General features: G+C 34.8%; 1 protein-coding gene across 1 annotated transcript; it reads left to right on the forward strand.

Moving 5' to 3' along the window:
- The first annotated feature begins 391 nt into the window (after positions 1 to 391).
- On the forward strand, positions 392 to 6,706 carry LOC108766688 (uncharacterized). Its single transcript, XM_018516115.1, has 10 exons — positions 392 to 410; positions 1,027 to 1,184; positions 2,300 to 2,491; positions 2,649 to 2,723; positions 2,810 to 2,872; positions 3,624 to 3,695; positions 3,793 to 3,849; positions 4,071 to 4,172; positions 4,257 to 4,436; positions 4,599 to 6,706. Exons 2-10 carry the CDS (start codon positions 1,078 to 1,080, stop codon positions 6,691 to 6,693), a joined length of 2,943 nt encoding a protein of 980 aa, XP_018371617.1. The 5' UTR covers positions 392 to 410; positions 1,027 to 1,077; the 3' UTR covers positions 6,694 to 6,706.
- Positions 6,707 to 12,116: the final 5,410 nt, after the last annotated feature.

Below are 12,116 nucleotides of genomic sequence, written 5' to 3' on the forward strand. Positions count from 1 at the left end.
AATCCGAATACACTTCTGTTTTAACTTTACCGTAACGGTTAGTCTAACGAATCGTTTGTTTATCTCCGAAAAGTTGCGCCCGCGAGAAAGCGGGACTCGAGAAATGGGAAGAGCCGTTCGTGTATCAACAGGATGCAATGTAAGAGACTTTGAGAGTAAACAAGTACCAAGTTTTTTTCACGAAAATTGAAGAACTTGTCGCTCGTGAGTTGTTATAGAGAATATACAACCTTCCTTCAATTAACCTTAACTTCATGATTGAAGTGTGTCATCTGCTGTCCTGAAACTGTAAGGTAAATATTTTCTAAAATTTCTTCCCACATTTATAGAAAGTACGAAAAGACATGGGTGAACAAATATTTACAAATGGCAGTGTGTGTGCAAGAAATTCAAATTTATTGTAAGATAAGGTTTGTTAATTAATTATGCAATTTTATGAATAATTTACAACAATTTTACACAGACAGATTTTGTGTACGTTGTACATGCATATGAAAGTAGATAAAAAATAGTAAGCAAAGCTGTGAGAAATTGTTGAATGACAATTCATTGAATTTGGGTTTTGCTGTAGCAATAATAAACTGAATAATTAAAAAATGGAAACTTAATATAAACTACTTAACAAAAAGAAATTAATGAATTATATTTTAAGAAATTAATAATATATTTTGAGCAGTTTTTATTTGCATCATTGTTATTTTTAAGGTATAATATTGCAGATCTTTATATGTGTTAATTAAACTATATATATATATTTCTTATAAGAAATTTAGTTTAATTTAAATTCTGATAAGAAACAAATCTTTACAGTTTTATATGCTGTTTATATATTTCAAAACTATGTTATATAAAATTATGTAGTAACATTTTGTACAATATCATGATTAGAATATTTGAAATTTGTAAATTAAGTCTTGTATTTGTAATATCTAATACAAAACTTGCAGACTTAAAAATATACTTTGTTTAATGTACAAAACATAAGATCAGTAAGACATTTACAATGATTAAATTTATATTCTTCAGGTTTCTAAGTAGAAAGTAAATTGCAGTCTATTAAATATTGCCTTAAAAAGAATGGATGAAACTGGAACTAACACTCGTTGGTGCTCTGCACCAGGTTGCATGTTGAATATAAAAATAACGAGACGTCATTTCTTTCGATTTCCAAAAGATAGGAAAAGGTATTTGTATCTAATTCAAACCTGTTCAAACTGCAAAATCTTGTGCCCATGATGTTATAAATCACTTTGAGATCTTGGACAGAGAAGGAATTAACTAATCGTATTGGTTAATTGACCGAATTGTTCAAATGTGACTTTGATTTTGATTTTTAGCATTTGTTAGATATACGGTTTTAGGTGATACATTTTGTGTAAATTTGAATATCTTTTTTTCTATTATTAAATATAAATTAATTCCTAAAGATTCGTTAATGTTACAAAATGGTTAGATACAACAGGGCAATAGGAGTTAAGCAAGGTAATTCTTGTGCAAACCAAACGGTTAACAAAACAAACTTTATTAATAATTAATCCGCTTACATGTTTCAGTTTACTTTGGAGCCATCCTCAGAGACAGTATGATGTTGTAATTACAAAAAAAAATTTTTTTTTTACAAACTAATTCATTTCAATGAGACACTTCCACCTATTAACGGAAACTATAATATAAAAACGAACTCTAATAACAATCTAAAATGTATTAAAATTATTAAAAGGTAAATTTTTTGAAAGCAAAAACAATTTATTATAAAACAATAAAAGGTAGCTCATTAAAACAAAAATTTACCATATCGCAAATACTTAAATTCTATGGATTTAGTCAAAAACTAGTCTTTGATCATTCAGCGAATCAGTGTCAATTATGTTGAAATTAATGGATAACTTTTAATATACTTAAAATGTTAATCGCAAAAAAAAGGAAAAAAAAACATACTAATTATAGTCCAGAGGGACATCAAAACCAAAACTGAATCTTTAATAATTTAATCTTAATGTAACGAAGAATGTACACTGATCTACGGATCAGTGAGCCGAAACATGTAAGCAAATTAATTATTAATAAAGTTGTTTTGTTAACCGTTTGGTTTGCACAAGAATTACCGTGCTCGACTCCTATTGCCCTGTGTTGTATCCAATTATTTTATTTTTTTCTATTATATATACTTTTTGAAAATTAATTTTGTGCTTGTGTATGAAATAAATCTGAATATATCTTTAAATTTATGTTTTGTATTTGATATATAATATATTATATTTTCGTTGTCAGATTTATATTTAAAATTATATAATTTCAGATGGTTAGAATGGATTAGAGCATGCAATAGAATGGATTTGATACGAATAGGTCCAGAATTTGCAAATCGATACTATCGGATATGCCATTTACATTTTCGAGTAGAAATGTTTCGCAATATAGAAGGAAGAATTTATCTCAGTAAAGAAGCTGTGCCATCAATATTTTTGAAGCCATTACAACAAACAGGAGAGTGAGTAAATATTTATATTTATATATCTGTTACTAGTACAGTTATACAGATATATTACTACAATATTGCTAGAAATAATTTCCAAATGAGACTATCAGATTTAAAAATTATATTTAAGAAAAATTAAAAATGTAACTTTTCTTTCTCTTTTTTTTAGTAGTAATTCGTCTACGACTTTGTTTCAACCGATTTCTTTTGTAACTATATTTTTGAAGCCAGAGAGCAGAAATAGGTAAGTTCGCAAGTTCTATTTGAATTTTCTCGCTGACTTTTTGCTCAAGGAGTAAAATAGTTTCTAAATATAATGCAATTTTACAGAAACTCTACAGATTTATCACAATCTGAAGTATCTGAAACGCATCCCATGAAACCTAACGAAAGGTGAGCTTCTTTTGCCATAAGAATAATATAATTTATTTATGATATAAACGATTCAAGTAAATTTGTATATACATATATAACTATATATACATTATCTATAATATATTATAGGACCATATATATGTGATAACACAAACTACAGAAATCAACGCCTAAACGGTTTAGCTGGATCTTAATGCTTGTATGATTCTTATGTGAATTTATATACTACGTGTGTAGTCCCCAGAAACGCGTGCCGAAATGATTTTTCGGTCTTAAAACGCTAACTCTATTAAACTACCTTTTTAGACCTAAGCCTCGGTAGTCTAAAGGTTTAGGACGCTTGCACGGAATGCAAGAGATCCGGATTCGACTCCCGGCCGAGATAATATTTTTTGCAATAAGAATTCATTATTTACAGATTTTAATATGTCATTTAACATTATTAAGATCGTTTCGAAGATGCGAATAAGCATTAAAAATTTGTTGAATTGCTAGTCAATTTAACTCGTGATATTATTGCGGTAGTTGTTTAATAGAGTTAGCATTTTAAGACCGAAAAATCATTTCGACGCGCGTTTCTGGGGGTTACACACGTAGTATATAAATTCACATAAGAATTATACATCATTAAGATCCAGCTAAACCGTTTAGGCGTTGATTGTTATAGTTTACATCGTCTATAACAGACATAATAAATTCCCTTTTGTTGCATGAGTATTATATTTTTTATTGATCATCTTTATTGAATAAAAATAATTTCTTGATGTAGAAATACAGCCATAATTTCACCAGTACAAGCATTTTTTCCGAGATCCTCTTTAAAACAGACATATGAGGATAGGTAACTTCTGTTTGCCTTAATATTGATATTGTGTTTCTAATTCAGTTCTTAACTTATATTCTGTGTTATAACAAATAATATATTTAATTTTTATCAGAAATGTATCATCGGCTCAAACCTTGTTGCTAGATGTGAAGAAAGAGAATGATAACAGGTGAATTAGAAATGTAGAGATATTAGACGTATTAAAGTCAATTATAGGCGCGTTTGAATATATTATTTTCAAAAGATATCTAACTTATTTCTTTTCAATTAATGTTTAGCATTGTCTTATTTATTCCTGTTTTGCTAATAGGATTTAATGTAAATGAAGTCTTAATTTATTTACAATATGTCGGAAAAAATAAAAGTACTAAAAATGCACTCTATTAATAGGAATACTTCCGCGGAAATACAATTTATTAAAGAAATAGATACGAATACGGAAGCAGTGTCGACATTGACGCGAATATTTCCAAAAGAAGAGTGCAGTAATTCGTAAGTTACGATTTTACAATCTCAACTTATATAGCGTCATTTATAATCGTTAAATACACAGAAAGTTATTTCTTTTTTAAATAGAGATATCATAGATTTAACATCTATGGACTCTCCAATACCAACAACGTCGAAAACAGTATCGGTTTGTACACCACCATCAAAAACAGTATCAATTTGTACGCCACCATCAAAAACAGTATCGATTTGTACAACGTCGTCGAAAACAGTGTCAGTTTATACACCGCAACAAAATGGTGACAAGTAAATATTATTATCAAGGATTAATATTACTAGTGAAAATGTTAAAATTTGGTAAAAATTTATTTCGTCGATTAACGTCAGATTATTTCACTAAAATATACAAAAACATTAATTTAACAATAAAATAAAGATATTACACATAAATTTTGTTAAATGTTGCAGGACACCAAAAAGAAGACATTGGAATATTTCGACACAGACACCAGAAGCTTGGATTCGAGGGAAGAGATCTATGGAAAAATCTGAGATTTGTGCCAACAGTTTGGTCACAAAGCGAAGGAAAATATCCGACGCGGAAAACGAAGATAATCGTTTGAACATGAATCAATTGAAAACGGCGTGTACAGATTTACTACCACGTAATTCCGCCATGTTAGTTTCAGCGTGTATCAATGCTTGCGAGAAGCCTAAGACTAAAAAGAATTTTAAGGATAAGCAACTTGCGCTCGAGTTATTCTTCATGGCATCAGGTGCATACAGATTTTACCGGCCGTTATACTTGCTGCCTACATCGCGTCAGCTGTGGAGACACATCCGCAATTGGGATATGCCGCCCGGCTTGAATGACAATGTGCTTAATGCGTTGCGTTTGAAGATAAAGTCGCTGCCGTCGACTGAGAGACATTGCTCCCTATCTGTGAAGGAAATGCGACTTAGACCACATCTCTTCTACAATTTGACGCGCGACAAAATCGTTGGTTTCCACGATACCGGTACAGAGAAGCGGCGCACGTTAGCGAGAAAGGTTTTGGTGATAATGGCGTGTAGTTTAATTGGCGACTGGGAACAGCCCATCGCCTATTACTTTTATAGCAACACGTGTTGCACCAATATCTTGAAGGATCTGATATTTCAAGCAATAGTTAGATTGAAGAGCATCAATGTGACCGTGCATGTTCTAATTACCAATACATCATCAACGTTTCTGCAACTATCACGACTACTAGGGATCTCTATGGAACGCCCGTCATTCCTGGTGAATAACGAAAGAGTGTTTTTCGTTTTTGATGTTACACGGCTAATGAGGACGACCAGAAACGTGTTCAGAGCTCATGACCTCCGCTTCCGCGAGAAAAGGGCCTCGTGGACGGATATCGAACTCTTCTTCAGGCGCGACAGCCAGATGCGACTGCCATTGGCCCCTAAATTGTCTTTGAGTCATTTGGAGCCCAAGGGATGTCAAAAGATAGAAACCAAGTACGCTGTTCAAATATTCAGTGGTAGCATAGCTGCAGGTTTAAGCGCGCACATTACATCCGGTGAGTTACCTCTAGAAATGATCGGCACGATGGAGTTTATACACAACTTTGATCAGTTATTCGACATTCTCAATTCCTCTGCATTGACCAAATCGAATACTAAGAATTTCGAACAAACTTTCACGGGTAGCGTGCACGAAATGAGCTTCTTGCAGCAGACACTTGACTTCTTGAAGTCGATTAAGATAGTGGATAGGAATGGCGCGTGCGTCAAGTCGATCAAGTGCTTCGATCACTGGCAGATTACGATCAACGCGGTTATTCAACTGTGGAACATGTTGCAACAGTATCAATTCCCTTCCCTCTGTACAAGAAGATTGAATCTAGAGAGCATCGAGCGCGTTTTTCGTTCTATTAGACGACAAAGCGGAAATCGCGTTAGGCCCACGCCTATCTTGTTTACTTACGCATTCAAGAATCTCGTCAGCAAGCACTTCCTCGAGCATTCAAGTGGAGGCGATTCTGCCGTGAACGGACGGAAGATACTCAAACGAATAGAGACAGCGTCAACCCTGTCGGTGTCCTCTTTAGCTAATGAAAGTCCGCCTGCTACTCAAGTAGTTTTGAACATCTCGGCGACGAATTATCGCAACATCGATTTGCGACTGCCCGAGAGAAGTGCGTTTAAGCGCGTGTGCGAGTTTTTACTCAACGAGTGTTTGCTGGTGCACGTTAATTGCAACGTATGCATTGCCTATACTACCAAGGAGAGTAATTCGTCCAGCAGAGATACATCGAGCTCTTTCCATCTCTATGTTTCCAGCCTTGAAGACACGTTCATGTGCAATTTCGAGAAACTTTCTATCGAGAAGAATCTCGGAGCACAGATGCTGCAGCTCGCGCAACAAATCGACTATAAACCGCCCTGTCCGGACTTCCCAATCGTTTTCCTGATCAAACTATTTCTACGTATGCGAGTATATTTTACGTTGTCGCGACACAACAAGATCTGCAAAGGCATAGAATCACGCAGCTCCTTAAATGTGATACAGTTATAAACTGCTCAGTTTTTATTGCATTATCTACGTTCAGGTTTTATTGTTTGCATTGGTTAATATTTTATTAATTAGTATCGTTTTCTTTATATATATTTTTATATATTATAATGCTTAAATGCAAAAATTTAAGGTATTTCCGCATTGAATGAGCAATCATACAAGTTCCTGAATTTCATGACTAATTTGAAGAAAAGTGCGTTTTGTATTAAGCAAATAGATTCATATCGAATATAAGTTTTCGCTGAGAGTAAGTTGCCTGATGTGTGTCAACTTACACGTTTTTAACTGTAATTTTGAGATAGTCCCTTTTGACATTGATTTTATTGGATTAACTAATTAATAATTCTGTTGTGTGTGTGTGTGTGTGTGTGTGCGCGCGCGCGCGCGCGTGCGTGCGTGTGTGTGTGTGTGTGTGCGTGTGTTATGTTTAATCGATTATATTTTATTCGTGTATTATTAATTATATATTTGACATATTTTAAAGTGCTTCACACGAAATTACGATTTATAGATCGTTATTAGTATTTACTTTTAATTTGCTTCTTTATGAGAAAATATTCTTGATTACAGAACATATATTCTTTGATGAAAAGATTATATTGACGTTATTAAAAACTTCGAATTTTGTTTTAAATATTTAGGATAAGGTTTATGACAAAGTTATAACTTAACAATGTTCACGGAAGTCTTCAATGCATTATTATAAATTTTATTACAGAGTAAGAAAGTATATTTAATTTCATATCTTTCGTTTCATTTATTTCTGTTACGAGATCAAACATTCTTATATTCCTTCACCGTAAGAGTAAAATAGAAGAAAACTGAAGCAATTCTTAAAATTGATATTAAATATTCTACTTCAATAAACTGAAATTTATAAACATTCCTGATTAATTATTTAATTATATCAGTAAAGTCAATAGCGTTTCCACTCTTACTTCATTCATCCATCACTAATAAAAATACACATTTTTTATTTCATTACAAGATTGTACAAGAACACGTAATTGACGTAACAGTTAATATCTTCCTTTTCAATCAGCTTGGAATCAGTACAACGACCAAATAGCGTGGTACGTAATGACCTTTTTCGTCATAGAACTAAGGGTTAAGTGCCTCGCTGTGCATATATATATGTATATATAATATATAAGAAACGTCCAACGTTACAAGTAGGTCAAGCTATGACGCGCAACGGCAATCGATATAATCTAAATACGATGAGTATACTCTCGCGAGGGGTGAAGTAATGCCATGGAATAAACGTGCTTTGCTAAATACGGAAGCAGATTGGATCGTTGTGTTCACCAGTGGTACCCATATCGAGTGCTTATTGTTATCACGCGTTAATCAAATTTTAACACGCGATACCATGGAATAACGCGTTTCGCGAAAATTTTAAAAGAACTTTTGCTCTTGCAATTCTTTTTTCTTTTTTTCTCTAACGTTCTAAATTCTAACTTGTATTCTTTGAAGTACAGGAAATGTAGGGCACTTAAGTTGAACAAGACGAGCTCATGTATACATATAGATACGAAAATTAGAATAGAATATTTCCATAACAATAAAGGTGAGAGAAAAATATGCGAATATAAATTCATGATATATATGTAGATTAGCAATATAGAAAAAAAAACGAGAGATGAATTTTTCAAAAACTTAACTGATCAATTCCATTTTTTAGATATTTTAAAATAAACATTAAATTACAGAGCATACGATCAATTTATAACTTGATCAATTCGTTCTATTCATTATCTTATCAAAATTAGCTTTTTTTCAGAGAGGAAAAAGAGAGAGATCGCGAGAGAAAAAAGGGGAGAGAAAAGAATGCAGCAAGCAGGAGCTTTTCACTATACATTCCGCTTTTCTTTAGATACGCGAGACCTTTTTGCAGATTTAATTGCAAGCTTAGTACGCGCGAATAAGATTGCAGGTATTAAGAAACGCAGATTATTGAGAAACTCTGTGTCGAGGCAGGTGAAGAAATCGATCCGATACTCTTCGGTACACGTGATCCGCGCGCGCGCGCACGGTATTCGCGCGGACTCCAGCGGTGGGTTACCTAGGACACCGCGTACATACGAGGACGGCCGCGTTGCGGGCGACATTTCCGGCACAGTCGTGTCCTCGGTGACGGCGTCGACGGGGCCATGCACGTCGACGTTCGCGTCGTGACGTCCGACTCGAGTGTATCGTTTCGACGATTTCCGAGTGCACGAAGTCGATCCGCGGAGACGAGTCGAGGACTCGTCGAGGAGCACGGAACGTCGGCGTGAGATGTGCGTGAGACATTTCTTTCCGTTTTCCTGCGAACATGCGCTGAAAGAGGGCTCGAACGTCCCTCTCTAGTGTGTGCCGCGCAAAAGATGCTTGGAGGATCCATGGCTAGAGCAAAAATGTAATTAAATATAATACTCTCTAAATTCTCGAGTGAAATCCCACTCTATAAAGAGTGAGCATTGAGTCAGTTTTGAAAAAGAGTAGTTCAATTTTAATCTTTAAGAGCAAGATTCACTTTAAGATCGATATAATATTTATGTCCTGTAAGGCACAATATTCTAAGAATGTTACATGAATATTAAAAAGAGTAAGTAATATTCATATAACATTCTAGGAATATTGTGTGCTTATATAATAGTCCGTTCTTATTTCAAGACCGTCTTAAGATATTAATACGATCCTCTGACATGTTCATGACAGTCTTAAATATAAGACTGTTTAAATATAATTAATCTCACGTACATTCTTAAATATAATAATCGATTATGAATACTGGCCTTAAAGTTTTAGAGAACACATTTTGATTTACTCTCTTTTTACTTGAATTTAATTAAATCCAATTGTTGAACATAATAGGGCGTTTAGATTCCCAGGTTATACGTTATCCTTCCTTTATGGAAATTTAATTTACTAGTACTGCCCAATTACTTATACTTAAAAGTATTGTATTACTTATACTTAATTACTTATATTAATTACTTATACTTTGAGTATTAAAAGTATTGTTAACAATATCTTTAATACTGAAAATAAATAAATTAATATTAAATTTTTATAAGGGTTTAACATTCGATGAATAATAATAAGGATCGGGAACACAGCCCAAAATGAATCTAATAGAACACCACGAGAACCGTAATCGATAAATAAACCGGAAGGGACGGGAGAGGAAAGCTCGACGTCGCATTTCGAATCTTGGTTTTTCTAAACGCGCGGCCCTCGGGATGAATCATCACTGTTCTCTCCGGCGCGCCCTTATATTTCGACGGGATACTCGATGGAGCGTATACGCGCTTATCTCTCGGCACGAAAATAAAATTATTTTATCCGCGCGCGCGCGCGAGAGAGAGAGAGAGAGAGAGGAAAAGAGAGAGAAGCTCGATCGGCTTTCTCTCGGTTGTGTGCACCGGTAATGGCGCCGCGAGACCTTGCCGCAGCCTTGCGTTTTCGCCCCGAGGCTGAGAACGCTATTTAAATATACACGTACATACCATGTCGTGCAGGTGTAGGGGAAACTATGCTCGTAACTCCTCACTCTCTCTTTCTCTCTCCGCAGCGTCGATAATATATCCCTTCCCGCAAGGTATATCGAGCGCCGCTATTACCGGAATCACAGTCAAGGTGCGTGCTAAACATTTAAAAATCGATCGCGTTCCTCTTTCGAAGAGTCATCATTTAAAATGAGAAGATTGAAGCGTGGAATGTAAGGAGAGAGTGACAGAAGTGTAAACGAAGCTCCTAAGAGGCGAAAATTGAGACAACGAAACGTAAAAGGTGCATAAACATCTCTTTTACGTTTCGTTGTCTCAATTTTCGCCTCAGAAGCTTCGTTTACGCTTCTGTCACTTCCGCTACATTCGACTTATGCTTGAATTTTTATTTTTGCCAGGCCGCTTCAGATTGAATCGCCAGAATGGACGAACGAAAAATTCTGGATCGCCTTGGTTCCCTCGAGTTCCTGTTCCGTCTTCCTCAAGGCTCCTCCGTTGAAGTCAATGCTCTTCTCTTTCGTCTCTCCTCTTTATTCACGATTTTTTTTTTTTTTTCCCCTCCGATAACTCAAACGAGACGCGAAAGGTCACGAAGAGGAATGACTGCATAGGAATGACGGAGTAGGGATAAGCTTTTGCATTTGTTTATTCTCGATCCTTCAAGGTTTCCGGCCTCTCATTGTAGTCATACTTGGAGGAGTTGAAGGGTTAAATTTCTTGGAATATGATTATTATAAGTGCGCAGTCCGTTGACCGCGAATAACGAGAAAACAACGTGTAGCTCGGATCTGGAGATCGATTGTATTTTGTGAGATAAAAAATACAAAAGTGAGCAAAATTCACTAGGTATTATGTTGATCAATAGAATTAATAAATAAATATTCTATTTTTTGTGTGTTCACTTATAATTCACGGTCCAATAAGTTTAATATTATTTATAAATATTGTAGTGAATTTGCAATTTTTGTAATTACAAAAAATTACAAAAAAATTCAATGTGGATAAAATTTCGGGGACTGTAAATTATTGATATGCGTCTCGTATTAATAATTTAGAGTTCCCACAATCTTACCTATATTGAATTTTTTGCATCGATGACCCTGCGTTTTGGCTTCGGAGCTAAAGTTGGACAGGCCTGTTCTAAAGGATGCTCATTGAGCATGAAATTATTAAATTGCTTGTCAATTTAATTTGTGCTATTACTACGGTAGTTTAGTTGCATTTTTAAGTCCGAAAAATCAATTCGGCATGCAGTTTAAATGACTGCATATGTAATATCTGGAGACACGTGTCTCGGCGCTAAGACGTGGCGCAAGACACTATACCGTGCTCCTTTAGGATATATCCACACAAATTTGAATAGCCGCACAAACGTATGCATAAAGAAAATTATCCAATCACATTTTACGTGCGTCTTTATAGGAGATATGGGATTGGATAATTTTCTTTATGCATACTTTTATGCGGCTATGCAAGTTTGTGTGGATATATCCTTATGCGAGCTGTTGAGTTGCGCTAGATATAAATTCACATAGAATTATTTAAGCACTTAACACACAACTTTAATCCTGAAATCCATATTCAACAAGTATCATGATATCAGTAGGAATCAGAGTTCTTAAAAACACGAGTATAGCGGCGAGCACAGACTCTTGCATAACGCATAACACGTAATGCATAAAAAAAAATGTACCAATCGAAGTCCTTCATTTCCCTCCTTTCTATGAAATAAAGAACTCTGATTGGTTCAATTTCTTATGTCTCATGTGTTATGCGTTATGCAAGAATCTGTGCTCCCCGCTTAAAGGCCGCAGCACAGTTGCATAACGCATAAGGCATAATGTATAAGCGAATCAACCAATCAGAGTCCCTTATTTCCACCCCCACTTCTCGTTCTGTAGATCTTGCATAGCGCATAAAGCATAAGGC

This window comes from Trachymyrmex cornetzi, unplaced genomic scaffold, assembly GCF_001594075.2.
Source record: "Trachymyrmex cornetzi isolate Tcor2-1 unplaced genomic scaffold, Tcor1.1 scaffold61, whole genome shotgun sequence".
Lineage (NCBI taxonomy): Eukaryota > Metazoa > Arthropoda > Insecta > Hymenoptera > Formicidae > Trachymyrmex > Trachymyrmex cornetzi.

Coding starts and splice junctions, on each gene's coding strand:
- LOC108766688 (XM_018516115.1), top strand. CDS start 1,078: ATGGATGAAACTGGAACTAACACTCGTTGGTGCTCTGCACCAGGTTGC. Junction 2,492..2,648: donor CCATTACAACAAACAGGAGA/GTGAGTAAATAT, acceptor TCTTTTTTTTAG/TAGTAATTCGTCTACGACTT. Junction 4,173..4,256: donor AAAGAAGAGTGCAGTAATTC/GTAAGTTACGAT, acceptor TTTTTTAAATAG/AGATATCATAGATTTAACAT.